This window comes from Corythoichthys intestinalis, chromosome 5, assembly GCF_030265065.1.
Source record: "Corythoichthys intestinalis isolate RoL2023-P3 chromosome 5, ASM3026506v1, whole genome shotgun sequence".
Classification (NCBI taxonomy): Eukaryota; Metazoa; Chordata; class Actinopteri; order Syngnathiformes; family Syngnathidae; genus Corythoichthys; species Corythoichthys intestinalis.
In genome coordinates this window covers 4,147,147-4,175,133 of record NC_080399.1, presented here as the reverse complement: position 1 = coordinate 4,175,133, position 27,987 = coordinate 4,147,147, and the positions used below count along the sequence as shown (strand labels likewise).

At 38.0% G+C, this 27,987-nt stretch overlaps 2 protein-coding genes across 2 annotated transcripts in view; both read left to right on the top strand.

Annotated features, from left to right (window-relative positions):
- neto2b (neuropilin (NRP) and tolloid (TLL)-like 2b) overlaps positions 1–27,987 on the top strand; it is a 193,725-nt gene that overhangs the window by 98,762 nt on the left and 66,976 nt on the right. The window lies entirely within an intron of this gene.
- Positions 134–26,400, top strand: LOC130915791 (lithostathine-1-like). The gene is made up of 6 exons (XM_057835874.1): positions 134–384; positions 461–488; positions 3,750–3,835; positions 10,296–10,427; positions 17,896–18,010; positions 26,294–26,400. The coding sequence occupies exons 1-6, from the start codon at positions 322–324 to the stop codon at positions 26,371–26,373; spliced, it is 504 nt and encodes a 167-aa protein (XP_057691857.1). The 5' UTR covers positions 134–321; the 3' UTR covers positions 26,374–26,400.

Sequence of the window (27,987 nt, the reverse complement as noted above, 5' to 3'; positions counted from 1 at the left end):
TGCCTACGAGAAATGGTACCATTTTTCCTTTTCCCCCTCAGGAGCCCTGATAAGGTGATTCACTTTACTGTGTCAAGGGCACTGAGTGAAGTCTGCCTAAACTTTATAGTTAGATGAATGTGTTAGACTAATGCAAACAATAATATTGTGTGTGCGAGAATGGTACCTTTTCACTTCAATATATTTCAGTCAGAATAAATCTACAGTTCCAAAAATAATTATTCTGACCCAAATTATTTGGGGGGACAGTTTAGTTGTCCCCCTCGATATCCGCCCTTGCTGCCGATATAAGTTAAAAGATGTATTTTGCTTCCATTGCAGATGGGATTTGCCTTTCAATCTTTGTTCCTCTTCTGTGCGATCAGCGGACTGTTCAACAGCGCCGTAAGACCGATCTCACTCGCTGACATTTGTGCAAATGTCCTCCAGTCTGATTTAAGCTATGCACTTTTCTTTACAGGGAACTTTAAAGCCCACAAGTAGGATAGGTTAGTTGCCACAACTCTGTTATTTGAGGTCATGAACATAAGCGGATTTTAAGGGGGGGCATGCCCCACTGGTGGCCGAAAAGTGTCATTGCATGTAATTGACTTTTCTCTCTCTCTCTCTCTCTCTCTCTCTCTCTCTCTCTCTCTCTCTCTCTCTCTCTCTCTCTCTCTCTCTCTCTCTCTCTATATATATATATATATATATATATATATATATATATAAAGTTGTAAAGCAATAAAACTGCAACAAAAATGAATGGAATGAACAAAAAAACATTTTCATAATGGGTCGACATTTTTTTTCGAGCGCCTTAGATGGTCATTTGCTTTGCATAAAATTAGAGAAAAAAAATATTTTTAAAAATTAGTTTTTATCTTTGATTGAAAATTTTTGAAGCAACTTTTTGGGGGATTGAATGATTCAGACACAAATGTCCTAATTATAAAATGGCCCAAACACAGCAAGCATTACTTTGTTCAAAGAAAATTTTGAAAAATGAAAAATGTTTTCAAATACAAATTTTTCAATCTCAAATATTTTTTTGCATTCAAAAACGTCTATTATTGAATTTTTTCTTTTTTTGATTGAAGGGATTTTTCTATTTGAAAATCTTGAAAAATATGTTTTTTTAAGCTTTTGATTCAATAATGAAGACAAAAATGTCCGAGCCAAAATGTGGGCCCAAACACAAATCAACATTACTTAAATCAAAAAGTTGCTTCAAATATTTAAAAAAAATTAATCAAAGAAAAATAACTATCACATGCATTTTTTTTTGTTTCAAATTTATTTTTGCATTCAAACACATTATTTAAAAAAAATTTTTTTTTATTGCCATTACTTTTTTTTTGGTTGACAATATATATTTTGATTGAAGCAACTCTTTGGGGGATTGAATGATTCAGACACAAATGTCCTAATCATAATATGGCCCAAACACAAAAAGGATTACTTCGATCAAAGAAAACCTTTTCAATGAAAAATGTGTTCAAATATTTTTTTTGCATTCAAAAACTTTTTTTCTATGATTGGAATTTTTCTTTTTTCTTTTTTTTTTTGATTCAAGGGATTTTTCTATTTGAAAATCTATATTTCTTTTGAAGCAACTTATTTTTTGATTGAATAATGAAGAAATGTTCTAGCCAAAATGTGGCCCAAACATGAATCAACATTACAATCAAAAAGTTGCTTCAATCCCCCCAAAAAAACCCAACAAAAAAATTAATCAAAAATCACATGCATTTTTTTGGAGTTTTTTGAGTTTCAAATTTATTTTTGCATTCAAACACTTTTTTTTTTTTTTCATTGAAGCGACTTTTTTGGGGTGAAAATTAGGGTTGTTCCGATCATGTTTTTTTTTTGCTCCGGATCCGATCCCGATCGTTTTAGTTTGAGTATCTGCCGATCCGGATATTTCCCGATCCGATTGCTTTTTTTTTTTCTTCCGATTCAATTTCAATCATTCCCGATAATTTTTCCCGATCATATACATTTTGGCAATGCATTAAGAAAAAAATGAATAAAACTCGGACGAGTATATACATTCAACATACAGTACATATGTACTGTATTTGTTTATTATGACAATAAATCATCAAGATGGCATTTACATTATTAACATTCTTTCTGGGAGAGGGATCCACGGATAGAAAGACTTGTAATTCTTAAAGGATAAATGTGACTTTGTATATTGTGACTAAATATTGCCATCTAGTGTATTTGTTGAGCTTTCAGCTGCAGCCATTTAACTTCTGCCCAAATGCATGATGGGAAGTCCAACCATGACTGTGCGTAGGAGCACCAATTGATATATCTTCTCTGCGTTGGGAAAGAACTGTTAAAAAAATGATCAACTACTACCTTTCTTCCCCACATTCCCTCCCACATTACTATTAATTGCGGAAAGAGGTATTGTAAGGCTTTAGCCACATAAAAAATGGCTCCAAAGCCTGTCAAAATTCTCTCTACTCATTATACGCTGCCTTTTAATGCTATCTATAGGTAAAACAGCGTCTTTATAGATTGAACGCGACAATGCGTGAGTGGATCGTGCAGCGCGTGCGTTAATTATTTAACGTGATTAATTAAAAAAAAATATCCTGCCTAAAACTTTTGCACAATACTGTATATTTTTTATTTAAATTGTTTTCTAATTGTATTTAACTTTACAGACAAAATGTCTTACACTCATCCAGAGTAGTTTTGGCTTAAAGTAGGGCTATCAAATTTATTGTGTTAACGGCGGTAATTAATTTTTTTAAATTAATCACGTTAAATAACTAACGCATGCGCTGCACGACCCACTCACGCAGTGTCGCGTTCAATCTATAAAGACGCTGTTTTACCAATAGATAGCGTTAAAAGGCAGCGTATAATGAGTAAAGACAATTTTGACAGGCTTTGGAGCCATTTCTTATGTGGCTAAAGCCTTACAATACCTCTTTCCGCAATTAGTAGTAACGTGGGAGGCTATGTGGGGAAGAAAGGTAGTAGTTGATCATTTTCTTAACACCCTATGTTCTTTCCCAACGCAGAGAAGATCAATTGGTGCCCCTACGCACAGTCATGGTTGCACTTCCCATCATGCATTTGGGCATGGCTACATTATCATTTACTGGAAGCTCAACAAATACACTAGATGGCAATATTTCGTCACAATATACAAAGTCACATTTATCCTTCAAGAATTACAAGTCTTTCTATCTGCAGGTGTCCTGCCTAAAACTTTTGCACAGTACTGTATATATATTAAAAAAAGGCGTGTCCGATATTTTTTTGCCGATTCCGATACTTTGAAAACGACGTGATCCGACCCGATCGATCGGGACATCTTTAGTGAAAATATATATTTTGATTGAAGCAACTTTTTTTTTTTGAATTGAAGGAACTTTTGTTTGATTGAATAATAAAGACGCAAATCTACCACCATATGACTCCGCCCAGGGGATACAATTTTTGACTGGCTGTAACTACATTGGCACGACACCGGCGGGCGTACCAAATTCAATGGATGACGATCTTGGCGAAAAGTATTGCCTAAGCAGCCTGATTTAGAATTCCCTTCAAGAAAGATGAGGAAACAAAAAAACGCTCGTTGTCAACTTATTATTATAAATATTTTTGTAAGTTAATTACATTGCTGACACTGCGTTTTGGGGTCATCAACATGTTGTGCCCCCCCCCAAAAGTCTAACTCCGCCTATGGTCATGAATATTGACTGACGTGTTTTGTTTTCTTGGCGAAAACAATTTTCTTCCAGTCAATAGGTGTCCTTCCGGCTGGACCCAGTTCAACTGCAACTGTTACATCTATCAGGAAGATGGGAGGACACATGCAGATGCAGAGGTATGGGGAACAACAGCTGGAAGGTAGTTGACAATTGATCGATCTGACTGCCATCGACGGCTAAAGACGTCCAATGCATTTGAAATGGGAGGGGCTGGCAGAGATCGGATGATCCCTTCCATTTGAAATGGGTTGACCGTCTACGGCTGTCAATTAGCGCTGTACGATATGACGATATACAGTGTATCACAAAAGTGAGTACACCCCTCGCATTTCTGTAGATATTTAAGTATATCTTTTCATGGGACAACACTGACATAATGACACTTTGACACAATGAAAAGTAGTCTGTGTGCATCTTACTGAATACACAGTGTGGCAAATACGTATTTAGTCAACCACTAATTGTGCAAGTTCTCCCACTTGAAAATATTAGAGGCCTGTAATTGTCAACATGGGTAAACCTCAACCATGAGAGACAGAATGTGGAAGAAAAAAACAGAAAATCACATTGTTTGATTTTTAAAGAATTTATTTGCAAATCATGGTGGAAAATAAGTATTTGGTCAATACCAAAAGTTCATCTCAGTACTTTGTTATGTATCCTTTGTTGGCAATAACGGAGGCCAAAAGTTTTCTGTAACTCTTCACAAGCTTGTCACACACTGTTGCTGGTATTTTGGCCCATTCCTCCATGCAGATCTGCTCTAGAGCAGTGATGTTTTGGGGCTGTCATTGGGCAACATGGACTTTCAACTCCCTCCTCAACCCGTGGCGTCAAAGTGATAACAAGAAGGGTGAGCAAAAATCCCAGAACCACAAGACGCACGGAAACAGCAACAGCCAAAACAAGTGCTGCTCGGCCGATGCTGCCTCGCGTGCACCAACCGGGAAGGCAGAACTTTGCGCGTCCACCTCTGATATTAACCCTTTGTACTGACTCCATGTTCCAAAAGTTTGAAAAAGACTCGCCGAAAGCAGGTTGACAATTTATTCGTCAACAATGGTCAAAAACAAGGCAAAAAACAGACGACGGAAGGACAATTCTGGCTCCAAAACAAAGCTACATGTTTCGGAGCAGCAAAATCTGTTATCTAAGTGTCCAGTCTTTTTAAAGTCCGTGGTGAAGCGGGCCGTGCCGAAGGTGTGTCCGAAGGTGTTTCTGGGCGTTGCTTTTGGGTCTTCCCCTCTGTGGCCGGTTTTGGGCGGCTTAGGTTCGTGCACGGATGGGACGCCCGCTATCAACTTTGTTGTCCGGGCTGTCTCTACTTGTTTTAGGGCAAAGCGCTTTGTTCTTGGAGTTTGCTGGGAGAGCTGATTGCAAGAGTTGGTGCGTCCATCTTGTTCGTGATGCACGCGTTGGGCTTCTGTGATAAGACGGCATTGTGTATCTCTTCTATTTCTTCTCATTAAACTATGGTGTGCTATTTATTTTATATTACTAAGTGCAGTCCTACAGTAAATATGAAAATGATACTATTTCCTGATTAATTATATTTCGCGTGTTAGAGTAATGCAAACAGTTAGACAGTGCCTACGAGAAACTGTACCATTTTTCTCATCTCCCCCTCATTAGCCCAGATAAGGTGATTCACTTTACTGTGTCAAAGGGCATGTAGTGGAGTCTGCTTAAACAATAGTTAGATGAATGTGTTAGACTAATGCAAACAATTATATGGTGTGTGCGATGACGGTACCTTTTCCCTTCAGGGGGGACCTAGTGAATAACCTACAGAGAGCTGGGACCATAGTAACAAAGGCTACTATCAGTAACACAATGCGCCGCCAGGGACTCAAATCCTGCACTGCCAGACGTGTCCCCCTGCTGAAGAAAGTACACGTCTGCGGTTCGCTAGAGAGCATTTGGATGATCCACAAGAGGACTGGGAGAATGTGTTATGGTCAGATGAAACCAAAATAGAACTTTTTGGTAGAAAGACAGATTCTCGTGTTTGGAGGAGAAAGAATACTGAATCGCATCCGAAGAACACCATACCCACTGTGAAGCATGGGGGTGGAAACATCATGCTTTAGGGCTGTTTTTCTGCAAAGCGACCAGGACGACTGATCTGTGTAAAGGAAAGTGTGTAAAAAGCTTGTGAAGAGTTACAGAAAACGTTTGGCCTCCGTTATTGCCAACAAAGGGTACATAACAAAGTATTGAGATGAACTTTTGGTATTGACCAAATACCTATTTTCCACCATGATTTGCAAATAAATTCTTTAAAAATAAAACAATGTGATTTTCTGTTTTTTTTTTTTTCCACATTCTGTCTCTCATGGTTGAGTTTTGCCCATGTTGACAATTACAGACCTCTCTAATATTTTCAAGTGGGAGAACTTGCACAATTAGTGGTTGACTAAATACTTATTTGCCCCACTGTATATTTTTCTAATTGTTTATATATAAGTAAATAAAATATACAGAATACGTAATTGAGAAATACAACTAGTACTAATACTTGAGGAAAGCGCGCAGTTAATTTTACTAAAGCAAAATTGCCATTTTTCTATATACAATCACAACTTATTTCGGTTGAATTCTGCTATTGTGTAGTCATACAATATCCAACATGGCGGCTGTCACCAAACAAAGAGCTTATTAAGTTGAGAATTTGTGTCAATAAATGCTTAAATTGCGGAATATTTACTATAAATGTGAACGTAAAACAGTCTAGATTCCTGGTTAAAAGCAAAAAAGCCAAGCAGTTATCGTTCATTTTATGTAAATATTTCAAGCTAAATTCACGCAAATTTTTTCCCATTCATTTTTTTCACAACATTTCAAAGTGCATGCCTGGTACTATTTTATACAATAATTGCCTTGAATCCTTGACCAAATCATTCTTGAGACACTCCTGCCTGCTTCTATGCAGTAAAACCTTCGTCCTATTTCCACCTAAATCTGGCTTTAGAACATAGCGTGTTTATCACAGTGAAAGCCAACTCAACTTTCTGCCTGGATCGGCCACCTCCGTATGGAGGACCAGGAGTGCAAAAAAAAAAAAAAAATAAACAAACACACAATTAAGTAAATAATTAAAAGTGTCATTAAAATGCTTTTATTTCAATATTTATTTATTTATTTCAATATTTATTTCAATTTATATTTATTTCAATTTGTATTTATTTATTTCAATTTATATTTTTTTATTTCAATTTATATTTATTTCGATTTATATTTATTTCAATTTTTTATTTATTTCAATTTATATTTCAAAATTTATTTCGATTTTTATTTATTTCAATCTATATTTATTTATTTCAAAATGTATTTAGATTTTTTATTTCAATTTTTATTCATTTATTTTAACTTTTATTTATTTATTTCGATTTTTATTTATTTTGATTTATATTTATTTATTTCAAATTATATTTATTTCAAAATTTATTTCAATTTTTATTCATTTATTTCAATTTTTATTCATTTATTTCAATTTTTATTTCTTTATTTCAATTTATATTTATTTCAAAATGTATTTCGATTTTTATTTAGTTATTTCAATTTTTATTCATTTATTTCAACTTTTATTTCTTTCTTTCAATTTTTATTGATTTATTTCAATTTTTATTTATTTATTTAATCATTTCTTTATTTAGTTCAACATTTATTTATTTCAATTTATATTTATTTCAAAATTTATTTCGATTTTTATTTATGTATTTCAATTTTTATTCATTTATTTCAATTTTTATTTATTTATTTCAATCTATATTTATTTCAAAATGTATTTTGATTTTTTTTTTATTTCAATTTTTATTCATTTATTTCAACTTTTATTTATTTCGATTTTTCTTTATTTATTTTGATTTATATTTATTTATTTCAATTTATATTTATTTCAATTTATATTTATTTCAAAATTTATTTCAATTTTTATTCATAATGCAAACAATAATCCAAATGAGGGGCGGCTGGTTTGACTTCGTTTTTACGAGTGGAGGCTGGTTTGACCGCAGTTCTAAACTATCGAAAACTCCGATCAACATCATGATCTGACAGAGCCGAGATGATGCCAATAACGTTAATTAATTGCTCTGTTTTGTAGGACACTTACTCAGGGTCCAAATGTCCTGCTTCAATTTGTCCTGAGAAATCTAACATGTCCAGAGAGAGATCATGCAAAATCTCAGATAACGCCGCCATATTGGGAAGAAATAGGAAGAAGCAATCGCTTATTACTCGATCAACTCAAACCCCGCCTAGTTGACGCCCGCCCACCGAGTTTGATGAGCCAATGACAGATAAAATTACAGTGCCTTGCAAAAGTATTCGGCCCCCTTGAATCTTGCAACCTTTCGCCACATTTCAGGCTTCAAACATAAAGATATGAAATTTAATTTTTTTGTCAAGAATCAACAACAAGTGGGACACAATCGTGAAGTGGAACAACATTTATTGGATAATTTCAACTTTTTTAACAAATAAAAAACTGAAAAGTGGGGCGTGCAATATTATTCGGCCCCTTTACTTTCAGTGCAGCAAACTCACTCCAGAAGTTCAGTGAGGATCTCTGAATGATCCAATGTTGTCCTAAATGACCGATGATGATAAATAGAATCCACCTGTGTGTAATCAAGTCTCCGTATAAATGCACCTGCTCGGTGATAGTCTCAGGGTTCTGTTTAAAGTGCAGAGAGCATTATGAAAACCAAGGAACACACCAGGCAGGTCCGAGATACTGTTGTGGAGAAGTTTAAAGCCGGATTTGGATACAAAAAGATTTCCCAAGCTTTAAACATCTCAAGGAGCACTGTGCAAGCCATCATATTGAAATAGAAGGAGCATCAGACCACTGCAAATCTACCAAGACCCGGCCGTCCTTCCAAACTTTCTTCTCAAACAAGGAGAAAACTGATCAGAGATGCAGCCCATGATCACTCTGGATGAACTGCAGAGATCTACAGCTGAGGTGGGAGAGTCTGTCCATAGGACAACAATCAGTCGTACACTGCACAAATCTGGCCTTTATGGAAGAGTGGCAAGAAGAAAGCCATTTCTCAAAGATATCCATAAAAAGTCTCGTTTAAAGTTTGCCACAAGCCACCTGGGAGACACACCAAACATGTGGGAGAAGGTGCTCTGGTCAGATGAAACCAAAATTGAACTTTTTGGCCACAATGCAAAATGATATGTTTGGCGTAAAAGCAACACAGCTCATCACCCTGAACACACCATCCCTACTGTCAAACATGGTGGTGGCAGAGTCATGGTTTGGGCCTGCTTTTCTTCAGCAGGGACAGGGAAGATGGTTAAAATTGACGGGAAGATGGATGCAGCCAAATACAGGAACATTCTGGAAGAAAACCTGTTGGTATCTGCACAAGACCTGAGACTGGGACGGAGATTTATCTTCCAACAGGACAATGATCCAAAACATAAAGCCAAATCTACAATGGAATGGTTAAAAAATAAACGTATCCAGGTGTTAGAATGGCCAAGTCAAAGTCCAGACCTGAATCCAATCGAGAATCTGTGGAAAGAGCTGAAGACTGCTGTTCACAAACACTCTCCATCCAACCTCACTGAGCTCGAGCTGTTTTGCAAGGAAGAATGGGCAAGAATGTCAGTCTCTCGATGTGAAAAACTGATAGAAACATACCCCAAGCGACTTGCAGCTGTAATTGGAGCAAAAGGTGGCGCTACAAAGTATTAACGCAAGGGGGCCGAATAATATTGCACGCCTCACTTTTCAGTTTTTTATCTGTTAAAAAAGTTGAAATTATCCAATAAATTTTGTTCCACTTCACGATTGTGTCCCATTTGTTGATTCTTGACAAAAAATTAAAATTTTATATCTTTATGTTTGAAGCCTAAAATGTGGCGAAAGGTTGCAAGGTTCAAGGGGGCCGAATACTTTTGCAAGGCACTGTATTTCATGCGGCCACACGGGGAACAAGAGTGCAAGAATGAAATAAATAAAAAGTGAAATAAATAAATGATGAAATAAATAAATAAATGATGCAATAAATAAATAAAAGTTGAAATAAATGAATAAAAATTGAAATAAATAAATAAAAATCGAAATACATTTTGAAATAAATAAAAATTGAAATAAATGAATAAAAATCGAAATACATTTTGAAAGAAAGAAATATAAATTGAAATAAATAAAAATTGAAATAAATATGAATCGAAATAAATACATTGAAATAAAAATTGAAATAAATAAATATAAATTGAAATAAATATAAACTGAAATAAATAACTAAAAATTGAAATAAATAAATAAATAAATATTGAAATAAAAGCATTTTAATGACACTTTTAATTATTTATTTAATTGTGTATTTATTTATTGATTTTTTGCACTCCTGGTCCTCCATACCTACGAGAAGGTGTGGCGCAATGTCTGTGGGATTGGTCTTGTCAACTGATGGTGGAGTCTTTGTCGTGGCATATCCATATCATTTAATAAAATGGTCCATAAAGTGTCACCCCCCCTCATATCATTTGTTTTTTTGCTAACGGTCATGCTTAACCAGTGAAATGTTCTTGTCTCTTCTCTTTGTGCGTCAGCTTGTCTGCAACAGTCTTGGTGGACATCTGGTCTACATCGAAAGTGATTTGGAAAATGATTTTGTTCTCGAACTTATGCGAGATGCCGGCAACTCCGCAACAGCCTGGATTGGACTCACTGATTTAGCTGTGGTAAAGTGCTGACCAGTACAGAGCATCAGAGCATCTGCATAAATCATTCGCTGCCATCCTACTTCAAATGCATTGGACATCTACTAGCGATAAACACATTTAATTAGTTTGTGTGAAAACCTATGTTTGTTCATAGACTTGATAACCTATTGACGTGACACGGGAAACAGGGCTGATTCGTAGGGGGCCTATTTTCAAAAACTTCAAATTCAAATATTTACAAGACCAAAGCTGCTACCGACCTAAAACCAAAACGGGCACCTACCTTAGCCATCTCCATGAGCAGCGGTATCAAAAAATCACCAAATGCAGAGATAATCAGCTACATTTTCTGGATCAATAGCAATATTTAACATATAAGTTTTTGACCAAAATAGCAACTTAAATGTTTTCCAACAGCTAATAAATCACTTGATTTAACATCAGAACCTTAATACTTGAGGAAAACATGCAGAATCAATTATAAATAATATGCAAATAGATTATTAATAAATTCTATATACAATCAGAACTTAATATAGAATAGAATAGCCCTTTATTATCATTATACACTATATACTGTTAGCGAATTAGGCTAGCGGCCGCTTGGCGTAAACATGAGCTTTTGTGGCGAAAATTCTTGTGAATGAATGCTTAACACCCCGAATTTTTTATAGTTGTGGACGTAAAACAGTCTCGATTCTTGGTTAAAAGCAAAAAAAAACGTGCAGTTAGCGTTTATTTTGCACATATTGATGAAGTAAAATGCTACTATGCTAGCGAACGAGGCTAGCGGCCGCCTGGCGTAAACAGAGCTTTTCTGGGGAAAATTCTTGTGAATAAATGCTTAAATCCCCGAATTCTTCATAGATATTGACGTATAACAGTCTCGATTCTTGGTTAAAAGCAAAGAAACCGTGCAGTTATTGTTTATTTCACGTATATTGTCGGAGTAAAATGCTACTATGTTAGCGGATAAGGCTAGCCGTCGCCTGACGTAAAAGGAGCTTTTCTGGCAAAAATTCTTGGGAATAAATGCTTAAATCCCCAAATTCTTCATAGATGTGGACGTAAAACAGTCTCGATTCTTGGTTAAAAGCAACGAAACCTTGCAGTTAGTGTTTATTTTACATATATTGACGAAGTACAAAGCTACTATGTTAGCGGATAAGGCTAGCGGTCGCCTGGCGAAAACGAGCTTTTCTGGCAAAAATTCTTGTGAATAAATGCTTAAATTCCCGAATTCCTCATAGATATGGACGTAAAACAGTCTCGATTCTTGGTTAACAGCAAAAAAAACGTGTAGTTTGCGTTTTACGTAGATTGTCGAAGTACAATGTTACTATGTTAGCGAATAAGGCTAGCAGCCGCCTGGCGTAGCTAAAAGGAGATTTTCTGGCGAACATTCTTGTGAATAAATGCTTAAATCCCCGAATTCTTCTTAGATGTGGACGTAAAACAGTCTCGATTCTTGGTTAAAAGCAAAGAAACCGTGCAGATAGTGTTTATTTTACGTACAGTATATTGTCGAAGTACAATGCTACTATTCTAGCGAACGAGGCTAGCGGCCGCCTGGCATAAATAGAGCTTTTCTGGCGAATAAATGCTTAAATCCCCGAATTCTTCATAGATATGGACGTAAAACAGTCTCGATTCTTGGTTAAAAGCAAAGAAACCGTGCAGTTAGTGTTTATTTTACGGACAGTATATTGTTGAAGTACAATGCTACCATGCTAGCGAATGAGGCTAGCGGCCGCCTGGCATAAACAGAGCTTTTCTGGCAAACATTCTTGTGAATAAATGCTTAAATCCCCGAATTCTTCATAGAATTGGACATAGGTCTCGATTTTTGGTTCAAAGCAAAGAAACCGTGCAGTTAGCGTTTATTTTACATATATTGTCCAGTGGCGCCACCAGGGGGTGGCCACGGCCCCCCCCTATAAATTTGTAGGTCCACCCCACTGGCCACCCCGCTTATCATCATTAGTAACATCAAATATTACACAATACACCAAACTATATCAGTAGCCGTGTGCTTAAGTCTTTCTGATAGTTTTCCCTTGACCTTTTTACTGCAATAATATAATGAAAAGTTTTAGTTTTAGTTTTGGTGTGCCACCCCAAGATTTTAAGTGACCCTATCTGGCCACCACTATGAAAAATTTCTGGCGGCACCACTGATATTATCGAAATACAATGCTACTATGTTAGCGAATAAGGCTAGCAGCCGCCTGCAGTAGCTAAAAGATTTTCTGGCGAAAGTTCTTGTGAATAAATCCTTACATCCCCGAATTCTTCATAGTGGTGGATGTAAACAAGTCTCGATTCTTGGTTAAAAGCAAAAAAAAAAACTGTGCGGTTAGCGTTTATTTGACGTATATTGACGAAGTACAATGCTACTATGTTAGCGAATGAGGCTAGCAGCGGCCTGGCGTAAAAAGAGCTTTTCTGGCAAAAAATCTGGTGAATAAATGCTTAAATCCTCGAATTCTTCACAGATATGGACGTAAAACAGTCTCAACAACCTGGTTAAAAGCAAAAAAATCGTGCAGTTAGCGTTTATTTTACATATATTGTCGAAGTACAATGCTACTATGTTAGCGAATAAGGCTAGCGGTCGCCTGGCGTAAACTTGAGTTTTTCTGGCACAAATTATTTTGAATAAATGCTTAAATCCCCGAATTCTTTATAGATATGGACGTAAAACAGTCTCGATTCTTGGTTAAAAGCAAAAAAATCGTGCAATTTGTGTTTATTTTACGTATATTGTCAAAGTACAATGCTACTATGTTACCGAATTAGGCTAGCGGTCGCCTGGTTTAAACTGAGTTTTTCTGGCACAAATTCTTGTGAATAAATGCTTAAATCCTCAAATTCTTCACAGATATGGACGTAAAACAGTCTCGATACCTGGTTAAAAGACAAAAAAATTGTGCAGTTAGTGTTTATTTTTACGTTTTTTGTCGAAGTGCAATGCTACTATGTTAGCGAATAAGGCTAGTGGTCGCCTGGCGTAAAAAGAGCTTTTCTGGCACAAATTCTTGTGAATAAATGCTTAAATCCCCAAACTCGTCATAGATATGGACGTAAAACAGTCTCGATTCCTGGTTAAAAGCAAAGAAACCATGCAGTTAGCGTTTATTTTACATATATTGACGAAGTACAAAGCTACTATGTTAGCGAATAAGGCTAGCGGTCGCCTGGCGTAGCTAACAGGAGATTTTCTGGCGAAAATTCTTGTGAATAAATGCTTAAATTCCCGAATTCTTCATAGATATGGACGTAAAACAGTCTCGATACCTGGTTAAAAGCAAAAAAAATGTGCGGTTAGTGTTTATTTTTACGTTTTTTGTTGAAGTGCAATGCTACTATGTTAGCGAATAAGGCTAGTGGTCGCCTGGCGTAAAAAGAGCTTTTCTGGCACAAATTCTTGTGAATACATGCTTAAATTCCCAAATTCTTCATAGATATGGACGTAAAACAGTCTCGATACTTGGTTAAAAGCAAATAAACCGTGCAGTTAGCATTTATTTTACATATATTGGCGAAGTACAAAGCTACTGTGTTAGCGGATAAGGCTAGCGGTCGCCTGCCGTAAAAGGAGGTTTTCTGGCAAAAATTCTTGTGAATAAATGCTTAAATCCCCAAATTCTTCAAAGATATGGATGTAATACAGTCTCGATTCTTAGTTAAAAGCAACGAAACCATGCAGTTAGCGTTTATTTTACATATATTGACGGAGTACAAAGCTACTATGTTAGCGGATAAGGCTAGCGGTCGCCTGGCGAAAACGAGCTTTTCTGGCAAAAATTCTTGTGAATAAATGCTTAAATCCCCGAATTCCTCATAGATATGGACGTAAAACAGTCTCGATTCTTGGTTAACAGCAAAAAAACCGTGTAGTTCGCGTTTTACCTATATTGTCGAAGTACAAAGCTACTGTGTTAGCGGATAAGGCTAGCGGTCGCCTGGCGTAAAAGGAGGTTTTCTGGCAAAAATTCTTGTGAATAAATGCTTAAATCCCCAAATTCTTCATAGATATGGACGTAATACAGTCTCGATTCTTAGTTAAAAGCAACGAAACCATGCAGTTAGCGTTTATTTTACATATATTGACGAAGTACAAAGTTACTATGTTAGCAAATAAGGCTAGCGGCCGCCTGGGATAAACAGCTTTTGTGGCGAAAATTCTTGTGAATAAATGCTTAAATCCCCGATTACTTCATTGATATGGACGTAAAACAGTCTCGATTCTTGGTTAAAAGCAAAAAAAAGTGCAGTTAGTGTTTTGCGTAACAGGCGGTAATGAATTTTTAAATTAATCACGTTAAAATATTTGACGCGTTTAACGCATGCGCGGAATGACCCGCTCATGCATTGTCTCAAACAGATTACAATGACACCGCTTTTTGCACATTGAGAGCTAAGAGGCAGAGAAAGGCAGTGGACACAGGCGTTCATCGGACCGCGCCGTTTATTGGCATAAGCTTCGGCAACTCCTTCACAACAAACATAAGTATCATTTAGTGAAAGCACAACAAAAATAATATTCCTATCTCTTCAAAAAAATTATGTTCACAAAAGAAAAGCTGGCATTCCCAATCAAAATAGCTATGCAAAATACACATAAAACTAGGGTTGTTCCGATCATGTTTTTTTGCTCCCGATCCGATCCCGATCGTTTTAGTTTGAGTATCTGCCGATCCCGAGATTTCCCGATCCGATTGCTTTTTTTTTTTTGCCCCCGATTCAATTCCAATCATTCCCGATAATTTTTCCCGATCATATACATTTTGGCAATGCATTAAGAAAAAAATGAATAAAACTCGGACGAATATATACATTCAACATACAGTACATAAGTACTGTATTTGTTTATTATGACAATAAATCCTCAAGATGGCATTTACATTATTAACATTCTTTCTGTGAGAGGGATCCACGGATAGAAAGACTTGTAATTCTTAAAGGATAAATGTGACTTTGTATATTGTGACTAAATATTGCCATCTAGTGTATTTGTTGAGCTTTCAGTAAATGATACTGTAGCCATTTAACTGTTCTGCCCAAATGCATGATGGGAAGTGCAAACATGACTGTGCGTAGTGGCACCAATTGATATATCTTCTCTGCGTTGGGAAATAACATAGGGTGTTAAGAAAAAGATCAACTACTACCTTTCTTCCCCACATTGCTTACCACGATATTTTTAATGGTTGAGAGAGGGATTGTAAGACTTTAGCCAATTAAAAAAAGGCAACAAAGGTTGCCAAAATTCTCTCTACTCATTTTATGCTGCGTTTTAGCGCTATGTATAGGTAAAAAGGCGCCATTATAGGTTGAACGCGACAATGCGCGAGTGGGTCGTGCAGCGCATGCGTTAATTGCGTTAAATATTTTAACGTGATTAATTTTTAAAAAAATTAATTACCGCCTTTAACGCGTTGAATACAATTAGAAAACGATTTAATTGAAAAACATGTGTACATATATATATATATATATATATACATTTAAAAAAGGCATGTCCGATATTTTTTTGCCGATTCCGATACTTTGAAAATGACGCGATCAGGACATCTTTAGTATATACGAAGATTTTTGTGTGTGAAATCCACCATATTTAAATGAGCGCCCTTAAGAAGGGTTAATGACAAAATATAACTTCATCAAAGCAAAATTAATTCAAACAGATATACAGTCTGGTTATACTTTAAAGTGGATTTACACAAAATTTCATTGTATCAAACTCATTGTTTGCCAATGACAACAGTAGATGTCCACTTCATTCAAACTGAAGAGAAATGGCTGTGAATACTCATGACATTGACGGCGAGACCCCAAATACAGTGGGGCAAATAAGTATTTAGTCAACCACCAATTGTGCAAGTTCTCCTACTTGAAAATATTAAAGAGACCTGTAATTGTCAACATGGGTAAACCTCAACCATGAGAAACCGAATGTGGGGGGAAAAAACCAGGAAATCAAATGTTTGATTTTTGAATAATTTATTTCCAAATTAGAGTGGAAAAAAAGTATTTGGTCACCTACAAACAAGCAAGATTTCTGGCCTTCAAAGAGGTCTAACTTCTTCTAACGAGGCTCCACTCGTTACCTGTCATAATGGCACCTGTTTTAACTCATCATCGGTATAAAAGACACCTGTCCACAACCTCAGTCAGTCACACTCCAAACTCCACTATGGCCAAGACCAAAGAGCTGTCGAAGGACTCCAGAGACAAAATTGTAGACCTGCACCAGGCTGGGAAGAAAGAATCTGCAATAGGTAAAACTCTTGGTGTAAATAAATCAACTGTGGGAGCAATTATTAGAAAATGGAAGACATACAAGACCACTGATAATCTCCCTCGATTTGGGGCTCCATGCAAGATCTCTCCCCGTGGCGTCAAAATAACAAGAACGGTGAGCAAAAATCCCAGAACCACACGGGGGGACCTAGTGAATGACCTACAGAGAGCTGGGACCATAGTAACAAAGGCTACTATCAGTAACACAATGCGCCACCAGGGACTCAAATCCTGCACTGCCTGACGTGTCCCCCTGCTGAAGAAAATACACGTCCAGGCCCGTCTGCGATTCGCTAGAGAGCATTTAGATGATCCAGAAGAGGACTGGGAGAATGTGTTATGGTCAGATGAAACCAAAATAGAACTTTTTGGTAGAAACACAGGTTCTCGTGTTTGGAGGAGAAAGAATACTGAATTGCATCTGAATTGCACCATACCCACTGTGAAGCATGGGGGTGGAAACATCATGCTTTGGGGCTGTTTTTCTGCAAAGGGACCAGGACGACTGATCTGTGTAAAGGAAAGAATGAATCGGGCCATGTATCGAGAGACTTTGAGTGAAAATCTCCTTCCATCAGAAGATGAGACGTGGCTGGGTCTTTCAGCATGACAATGATCCCAAACACACAGCCAAGGCAACAAAGGAGTGGCTTCGTAAGAAGCATTTCAAGGTCCTGGAGTGGCCTAGCCAGTCTCCAGATCTCAACCCCATAGAAAATCCGTGGAGGGAGTTGAAAGTCTGTGTTGCCTAACGACAGTCCCAAAACATCACTGCTCTAGAGGAGATCTGCATGGAGGAATGGGCCAAAATACCAGCAAGTGTGTGTGAAAAGCTTGTGAAGAGTTACAGAAAACGTTTGGCCTCCTTTATTGCCAACAAAGGGTACATAACAAAGTATTGACATGATACTTATTTTCCACCATGATTTGCAAATAAATTCTTTAAAAATCAAACAATGTGATTTTCTGGGGCGGGGTTCACATTGTCTCACATGGTTGAGGTTTACCCATGTTGACAATTACAGGCCTCTCTAATATTTTCAAGTGGGAGAACTTGCACAATTGGTGGTTGACTAAATACTTATTTGCCCCACTGTAGTGGACGTCTCGCTCCGTCAATGGGAGTCAATGAGTTCAAATATGTCAGTAAAGTAGGCCAAAATGTCACTTTGTCTTTCAGCCCAACACCTACGCATGGACTGATACTGATATAACATTCGGTTTTAATAATTTTAATACCGATGATTCGGAGCCAAGTTCTGATACTGGTGACTGTGCAGAGCTGGATGAGAGCGGTAAGTAAAATCATCGTTGTACTGAGTTCATTTTGTCTACACTTATAGATTAGTTGATTTTTTTTTCTTTAATCCCAGACAGTTATTTTCGGTTGTTTTTATTACCTGACATGTTTCGGCAAAAAACCTCCGCTTTCGTCAGATAGTCACTGGTGTTGGTGGGACGCGTCTTTATTAGCTGATGGATGAAGGTGTGACTCAACTGTCAGATTGATAGGCGAGTCACGCCCTCTGCTGACCATTCACTTTTCCAGCATGCTGGTCCAGGTAGTAGAGAGCACGGAAGCCCCCTCGTCCCTGTGTATGGTCCTCGGGCCCCGCTTGCAGATGTCAATGGCCTCCCTGATCCAGCCCTGATGCAGAGACTTGATAACCTATTGACATGACACGGGAAACGGGGCCGATTCGCAGGGGGCCTATTTTCAAAAACGTCAAATTCAAATATTTACAAAACCAAAGCTGCTACCGACCTAAAACCAAAACAGGCACATACAGTGGGGCAAATAAGTATTTAGTCAAGTATTTAGTATTGTCCATGTTCTCCCACTTGAAAATATTAGAGAGGCCTGTAATTGTCAACATGGGTAAACCTCAACCATGAGAGACAGAATGTGGGAAAGAAAACAAACAGAAAATCACAGTTTGAAATTTAAAGAATTTATTTGCAAATCATGGTGGAAAATAAGTATCATCTCAATTACAGCTGAAACGAATACTCGAGCAACTCGAGTAACTCGAGTTTAAAAACTGATCCGAGTAATTTTATTCACCTCGAGTAATCGTTTATTTTGACAGTTCTAAGCATCACGTTTTGCTCGGACTACTTTTAATGCGGGACAACGCGCTGATGTCACGTGCGTAGAAGACCCAAAAAAAAAAAAAAAAAAAAAAAAAACTTACAGCCGCTACAAACGACGTCGACGTTGCTAAATACTAGCCCGCATGATGCTACGTTGAAAGCAGGTAGCGTCCGATGAGTCTCATAGAGATCACATGTATGTTGAACTAGATGCGAAATGACAGACTCGGCCGCGTCTGGGTAGCGTTAGTAAACAGCCGCCATCTTAAAGCAGTAGAGCGCTATGCGCTAATAAAGAGCGCTAAGCGCTAATAAATAAGATTAACGTTACTGTCACTAGCTCACGCAACGTTAGCCCTGCGGAGGGCTAGGTTTCTACTAATTATGACCACTGTCGATGCGTGGCTAACGCGTCTTACATACAGGCTTTAACATAACATAGCGTTGTGGAGTGATGAGGGTGTAAAATAAAAAGTCAATAATGCTAACTATCAATTTTAGCTCAGTAGTCATTGCTGGATAAAACACCAAGTAGCACTGGTCCCTAATGTGCTCCAATACAGCCTGTATCATACATTTATTTTGAACACTGCAAAAACTCAAAATCCTATCAGGTCTTACAGTTTAGAGTAGCGTAAAACTTAACTACAACTTAAAAATGGCTTGACACAAATAGAAATTCAATTGAAACACGTGGGAAAAAATCCTAACTTTTAAGTGATGTGTGTTATCAAGCGTAACGGTGTTTTTAGGTATATATTTATACTGTATATATATTTTTTAATAAGATCTAAATGTTTTTTTGAGTGAAAGCAGTAAATTAGTCTTTTTAAAAAAATTCTACTTACATCTGAGATGCAATTGTTGGCTGTTTTCAACAATATACATCGAAAATAAAGACATTGATTGACTGAAATTGGTTCAAGATTAGATGAAATGTCTTGTTTTCTCATGTATATTTATAATTGCTCTTCACCTAAAAATATATTTGTTTTATCCGATTACTCGATTAATCGATAGAATTTTCAGTCGATTACTCGATTACTAAAATATTCGATAGCTGCAGCCCTAATCTCAATACTTTGTTAAGTACCCTTTGTTGGCAATAACGGAGGCCAAACGTTTTCTGTAACTCTTCACAAGCTTTTCAAACACAGTTGCTGGTATTTTGGCCCATTCCTCCATGCAGATCTCCTCTAGAGCAGTGATGCTTTGAGGCTGTCGTTGGGCAACACGGACTTTCAACTCCCTCCACAGATTTTCTATCTTTCTATCTATCTATCTGGAGACTGGCTAGGCCACTCCAGGACCTTGAAATGCTTCTTACGAAGCCACTCCTTTGTTGCCCTGGCTGTGTGTTTGGGATCATTGTCATGCTGAAAGACCCAGCCACGTCTCATCTTCTGATGGAAGGAGATTTTCACTCAAAATCTCTCGATATATGGCCCCATTCATTCTTTCCTTTACACAGATCAGTCGTCCTGGTCCCTTTGCAGAAAAACAGCCCCAAAGCATGATGTTTCCACCCCCATGCTTCACAGTAGGTATGGTGTTCTTCGGATGCAATTCAGTATTCACGAAAACCTGTCTTTCTACCAAAAGAAGGGGCCTGGCAGATGAGGACCCCTGCCATAGAGAATCTGGGGGATATTGTGAAGAGGAAGTTGAGAGTAGGCCTGTCGCGATAAATTATCACACACTAAAATTTGTTATCTCATAAATTGCAATGTGCAATATTATTGCGCCTCCGCCCAATTTTTTAAATACCATTTTACAATAACACAGTGAGAATAGTATATATCAGGGGTCCCCAACCTATTCCACAAAGGCCCAGTGTGGGTGCAGGATTTCATTCCTACCAAACAAGATGACGACACATTTTCCCAAATCTGGTGTTTTACAAGTGCAATCAGTTGATTGCAGTCAGGTGTGGCTTGTTTTAGCAGAAGCCTCATTGGTTCAACTGTCTCTGCTGGATTGGCTGGAACAAAAACCAGGACCCACAGTGGGCCTTGAGGACTGGGTTGGAGACCTCTGGTATATATTAATAGATCAAGTACACCCATTTAAACGCGATAAGAAATCACAACTAAAGAAAAAATAGACCATGCCTCTTAAGTAAAAGACAACAATATTAATACCGCACAGAAACACAGAATAAATCAAATGTGTTTTTCAAGAAAAAAAAATACAATTGCAGTTAATAACTTAAGCATTTAGGCAAATGGAAACTTTTCCCCTCATAGCTTCTGCAATGGCGTTCCATAGGGATGCAACCATACAGTTAAGTCACTGTTCGGTACGATTTTCGATCTGATTCAATACATTTAAAAAATAAAAAAATAACAACTGTATTTTTTTTTTTTTTGCAAACGGGCAAAAATTAAATTGCCATCATATAAACATGCATTTTCGTGCATAATCTATCTTTGTGCTTACTTCTTACTGATTTGAAGAAATTTAGTATAAAAGTGCTGAGAACAATCTTTACTGTTGTTTAAAGTGAGGCGTGGCACACTGTTGATTGCTACAGCTCTCTTAGCAGCTAGGTTTACTACATGAGCAAGACATCCTATTTGTGGTCCGAATCCATCTGTGTCACGTACTGAATTAACAATATTTGCAGCATTATCTATAGTCACTGGTATGGATTGATTTGGCCTTCTTCCATTCAGTCATAGCGGTTTATAATTCATCAATGTAGTATATGGACTATGTGTCCCATAATCACTCTGGGTTCACGTAGCCAATGGCATAGGACGTGCACATCTAGTTTGCTATTTCATGATATCTAGTGTAGGGATGTCCCGATCCAGGTTTTTGCGCTTCCGATCCGATACCGATATTTTTTTGCGCTTCCAATCCGATTCCGATATTGGCCGATACCGACCTATCTGAGCATGTGTTTAAAGTTATTTAGCCTCCTTACTTAGTTGTCAGACTAATGTTGAAAAAGGTTTTAGCACTCTTGATAACAACGAGCCAGCTGAATTAGATGAGTTTGAATAACACACAACGGTTGGTAACATGAAACTGACCTGTTTATTCAGTGACAAACACAAAACATTATAAATAACAAACAGAAATGGCATAGTCAGTCAGTAAAACGAGCAAATAATATTGTAAACTGTCTTAAAAAAGCAAAAGACACCAACAACCTCAGTGGAAAATCCTACAAATCCCCCAAGCTATTAGATGCTTTTAATGTTTCGTGCATTAGTTACAAAAATTGTATAAAAAGCCTCTCAGGCTTAAATAAACGACTATTTCAGGATCAAGTTAACATTTTAAAACAGTAAATAAAATACTCAAGTCCCCATTCTCTATAAGCAGCTTTAAACTACATTCAATTCATTTAATTTTGCGAATCAACTGTTAAAGTTGTTAAAATTGCTCCCCTTATTCCATAATTTCCCTTCAGTCTACTTTCGACATGTGAAAGTTTTAAAACTGTTTTGAAGATAGATTCAAGTCAACATTTTGCCGATTTAGGAGTATTTTAGATAAAAAGTTAATTAGGTTCGCTTGGAAGGTTCACAACAGCCTACTAGGGAAGTCTTCTGCTTTAAGATGGCGGCCGTTACTAACGCATCTGGTTTTCAATACTTCAATGTTGCTAACACAGTCGAGTCTGTCGTGTAACATCTAGTTCTATATACATATGATATCTATTATCTCCAGTAAAACGACATTGACGTAGTTTGTAGCGGCTGTCAGAAGCAGTCAGGTATTCTTGTGTTTTTTATCCAGCGGCATGAGTTTAGCTAAAGCCGTGAGTTGAGCATTGGCATTACCCAGGTTTATGACAACCAATATGTTTTCTTTCGGGACGCAATGCGGTCAGTTTCTCATTGCGTCCCGAAGACCGCGCTGTGTATTAGTTCCGCTTGACATATTTCAATAATCGGAATTTGGATGTTTGTGAATCGTTCTCGAATCTCCCACTGCCGAATCGCTAAAGGACGTAATGACGGCTGGTTGTACCGTGTTGGATACAGTGTTGGATGGTGCGTCTTTACTCACGTGAGATAATGGCTCGTCATCCAGAATGAATTCTTCGGAAATTACGTTTGTTATTCCCTGGGCTTTGGGACTGTCGAGTGCCAGTTTGTCACCTATAGCAAAAGTTTCTGCCGGTGTTAGTTGCGTAGGACCTTTCTTTTTGTCTTCGGTTTTCTTAACATACTCCTCATATTGTTTGTGGTGGTATTTCGCTAAATGCTTGATTAGGTTGGTTGCATTAAAACGTCTTACAGCTTTACCACTACGCTTGACTTTATTGTGTCATATGTTGCACTCTGCCTCTTCGTCTTTGTCATTGTTTAAGGTGAAATGATCCCACACAGCTGACATTTTTACCTGATAAAGTCTCTTGGTAAATTGTGAGATGGTAATGTAAATGTAGTGTGTTGAAAGTGTGCCGTACAATGCGGACCGGATTGAAACCAAAGCAAAAACCGGAATGGATTATGTTAATCGGTGTGCTGGAAAACCCGGACCAGAGTTAAAAAAAAAAAAAAAACTGGATCGGAAGTCTGGATCTGAATTTTTCCGTGTTCCGATCCGATACCGATGCGCATTTTTTTGCCCATATCAGCGTCTGATCCGATCCAAATAACGGATCGGGACATCTCTAATCTAGTGTGTCCGCGCATTTAAAAAGTTAGCAAACGCCACAGAAATCACATATGCTCATTACTGCAAGTCACTGGCACAGTCCAATATCTCTGTGCAGACATCAACTATATGTAAAACTAGGCCTGCAAGCAGGACTGAACGGGCCCTCGCAGGTCGGGGTGATAGCAGACCGCCCCCCTCTAATCATCTAATGAGAACCTACCATGCTTTAAACTTGCCTCTTTTTTTGAGATGAGAAATTGTTTTGAGTTTTCAAGCATGTAAGGGCCCCAAATTCTGCTGCCACTAGTTGTCGCTACAGAGTTGATGCAAATGACCACTACTGGACTCTTCAGGGTAAGACTCTCACCAAGCACGGGAAGTTTGGAGCAGATATCTTGTATATCTGCCAAGTTATGACTGTTCAAAATGTGTGGAGAGACAAAATTGTGACAGTCATTATCACTTTACTGGTGGACCCCATCTGCTTCAGCCAAACCTCAATAATTTTCATCAGGCACCTGAACACGTCTTAAGGCTCCCCTTGTGCAGGTGTGAGGTCGATTGATTTTTTTCCTCTTAGAGGAGGAGCGTGTCCCGTAAAAAAGGACATTTCCTGTTGCCACTAGGAGGCGCCAGGCACAATTGGTAATTATCTGGTCTGTGCCTTTTTGGCAAAGCCAGATAATGTTATTCTGCGACTTTATTATTATTTATCAATCTACTTATTCTCTGCGTCTTTTCGGCGGGCCGCACAGTCCGTACCGCTGCACCGATCGGCACCGTTCAGGTTTCGACACGTCCGGAATTTTCGTGTGACCGTGGCTTTTTGTCAAACGGCCCCCAAAAATTTTCCGTTCACCCGTAAACGGCGATTTTCCGATTTTTAAAAATGTTTTCAAAACGCAAATTGTCCTACAATTTTTGACCAAATCACATAATTTGGACTTCAAAAATTCCAGGACGGGTCCAAAAATTCCGGGACGGTGAGGGGCATAAAGATTGTATATAGAATTTGGGAAAAATTGACGGTTCCCCAGAAATTTGCCAAAAACTTTCCCATTCATTTCTAATGTGAACATTTCCCATCCACTTCCAATGGAATTTACATTGCATTGATGCCATTGACGGCCATGCATGTCGAATCTATTGATTCCAATGTAGTTGGATTCAATTGACTATATGGATGTCGATGCCATTGACGGCCATGGGTGTCCAAAATGTTTCCCATTTATTTTCAATGAGGGAAAAAACAAAATTTCCCCAAATGAACAAAAAATGACCAGATATCAATAAGATGTGGCCCCCAAACGTCCCCGATTCTATTGACGCTGCCATTGACTGCCATGGACGTCCAAATTTCCCATTCATTTCTCATGGCATTTACTTTGTTTAATGCCATTGACGGGCATGTTTTTCCATTGTATTGATGCCAATGTATTTGTTTTCCATTGACGCCTATATAAGTCATTGCCATTGACAGCCATGGACGTCCAAAAATTTTCCCATTCATTTTCAATGGGGAAAACACAAAATTTCCCCAAATCAACAGAAAATGACCAGATATCAATAGGACACGCCCCCAAATGACCTGATATGATCAGGCCACGCCCACCAAATGTTCCCAAATGACCTTATTTGATCAGGCGACGCCCCTAAATGTTCCCAAATGACCTGATATGATCAGCCCACGCCCCCTAAATGTTCCCAAATGACCAGATATGATTAGGCCACGCCCCCAAATGCTCCCAAATTACCTGATATGAATAGGCCACGCCTCCCAAATGTTCCAAAATGACCTGATATCATTATCCCAGGCCCCATAAATGTCCCCAAATAGACAGGATCTCACCTGATATTGTCCCCGAATTGTCCCCAAACCAACCTAGGCTGGGGCTAAGATCTGTATCTGTAAGTAATTTCTCCCGAAATTGCAGTTTCTAGTATTTCAATCCAGTCCTGTTCAGGCTGGGATACTTCACACACATGCCAGATTTAAAATAGATTGAAAGTTGTATGACGGAGTTATCAGTCATTTTCCCGAGTTGGGTGTTTTGCCGAAAAAATGGCCGACTTTGGCACCCTCCCCAGGTCAGGCCCGTGAATGAAAACACATCATTTTGATAACTTAAGATTTCATATGCCTCATGAACAGTCTCGCCAATTTTGAGGATGATCAAACTAATTTCCTCAAATGTGCACCCTGTAAATCGATAAAAATTTCACATTCAATCCAAAATACCCGATTTCTTGTTGGGGTTGGAATATGCATGCAAGAGACTTTTTGGAGCAGTTTTGCACAACGTATCGACTGCCCGAATTTCATCACTGTACTTTGAAAAAACCTAAATGGAGAGGCCTTTTTAAAAATTCAAGGGGGCGCCACTTAGCCATTTTGTTACATTTTTTCGTAACATTGAAGGATTATTGAAAGTTACGTAGAAACCTGGAGCAGTGGCCAAAGAAGAATGGTCTAAATTCCAGCAGAGTATTGTAAGAAACTCACTGATGGATACCGGTAGCGGTTGTTTTGTCTAAAGTTATTTTGTCTAAATGTTGTGCTCCCATGTATTAGGCTGAGGGTGCCAATACTTTTGTCCGGCTTGGGAGTTTTGTGTGTAAAATGATAATGATTTAATTTTTTTTTCATTCTGTATTTTTTCATCGCAAGCAAAATAAATGAAGATATTACTACCAAAGCATTTGTAACTGCAATCATTTTACTGGGAAAAATTGAGCACTATGTGACAGAGTTGCAGGGGTGCCAATACTCTATCATGAGATAATCGTCATCATGAGCCTTCCATTGCAAATCGTATCATATCATGAGGTTCCCACCCCTAACTTACAAATTTTTAATTTTTCAGATGGATCTTGGCAAACCTCAGCCTGCGATACCGAGACACCTTATGTTTGCATCAGAGATGTGTTCCGCGGCAAACATTGATCGCTCATCAAACCGAGTGAATTAAAGAGAATAAAATCAATTGACTCAAACTCTATTTGTGTTTTTTTTTTTAATTATTATTTATATATACGATTTTAATGTATATCATGGGAGTATGACATACTCCCATTGTGATCGTTCAACATGCTTTGTTAATAGTAGGAAAGCAGCGAACAGGAAGGAGTTATTGGGGGACAGAAGAAAAGAAGGAGAGACAGAAGTACAAACAACAACAAGAAATACATTGAACGCCGTCACTAACTATGAATATGTTGGTGCTATCGTTAGCAAGTTGTATCTCCAGTTGACACCATGTAGGGGGCTGATGACCAGTGTTGTTAATAACGGCGTTACAATATAACGGCGTTACTAACGGCGTTATTTTTTTCAGTAGTGGGTAATCTAATTAATTACTTTTCTCATCTTGGCAACGCCGTTACCGTTACTGAGGACAGAAAGGCATGCGTTACTATATTGGTCGAAAAGTCTGAGGGAGACAGACTCACCGAGACGACAGAGCAGAGCAGGAGTAGGGAGGAGGCAAGTAAGTTGTGACGCCGAGCAAACGCGATGCTAGGTAGCTCCAATAATACATGTTGTAGCCGATAGCCTACAAACTACGCCCGCATGTTATGGTAGATATGGTAGACATGGTAGATAGCACATGTACTGTACATAGATATAACTAGATGCAAAATGACAGACATGGCACTAAATGAGTTAGTAGACAGCCGCCATCTTAAAGCAGTAGACTTTTTAGGACGGCTCTGTTGTAGAGAACCTTCCTAGCGAACCTAAGTAACTTTTTATCTAAAATACTTCTAAATCGGCAAAATCTTGACTTGAATCTATCTTCAAATGATGAAACATTTTTAAAACTTTCATATGTCAAAAGTAGAGAGAAGGGAACTAATGCAATAATTTTAACAACTTTTAACAGTTGATTCAGGGTAAAGGGTAAATTAGGGTAAAGAATTGGGCTCGGGCTAATTGTACCAAAAACCTTCACAAAAAACTTCACATAGTGTAGACAATGTTGTTGTTGTTTTTTTTTTGTTTGTTTTTTTTTGAGGGGAAAAAAAAAAAGTAATTATCACCAATTACTTTGCCAAGTAACTAATTACTCTTACATTCAGGTAATTGAGTCACTAACGCAATTACTTTTTGGGAGAAGTAATTTGTAACTATAATTAATTACTTTTTTTCAGTAAGATTAACAACACTGCTGATGACCAAGGAAAAAGAAGAGGGGAGAGTCAGAAAGATAAGTGATTGGGAGGGGTGGCGTGTACACAAATCAGCCATGTGAGGTGTAGAACCCAGTATTTGTGTGAATCCCTTTTCAGTCCGAGTATGCTGGTATCCTATTCTATGCTATCTGATCGCTAATTCTGACACTGAGTTTTACTACTTGAGTGTGCCTAATTACAACTAGTCATGCGTGAGTCCCATCAGATGTGATATTTCTACAGATGAGTGGAAATGCCGGCGGGAGACACCCAAGGGCACCCCCCCCCCTCCTGCACCCCCAGACAGGCGCCACACCAAGCGCCGGAGACCAGGGTATACCCACCTTACCAGCAGGGGAAAACAAGCCCCACTCCAGGCCCCAAC

What these genes read in the sequence shown, in the direction of transcription:
- LOC130915791 (XM_057835874.1), top strand. Translation starts at nt 322, where the DNA reads ATGGGATTTGCCTTTCAATCTTTGTTCCTCTTCTGTGCGATCAGCGGA. An exon ending in GCGGACTGTTCAACAGCGCC is followed by an intron (nt 385 to 460) that starts GTAAGACCGATC and finishes TTTTCTTTACAG; the next exon opens with GGAACTTTAAAGCCCACAAG. An exon ending in AAAGCCCACAAGTAGGATAG is followed by an intron (nt 489 to 3,749) that starts GTTAGTTGCCAC and finishes ATTTTCTTCCAG; the next exon opens with TCAATAGGTGTCCTTCCGGC.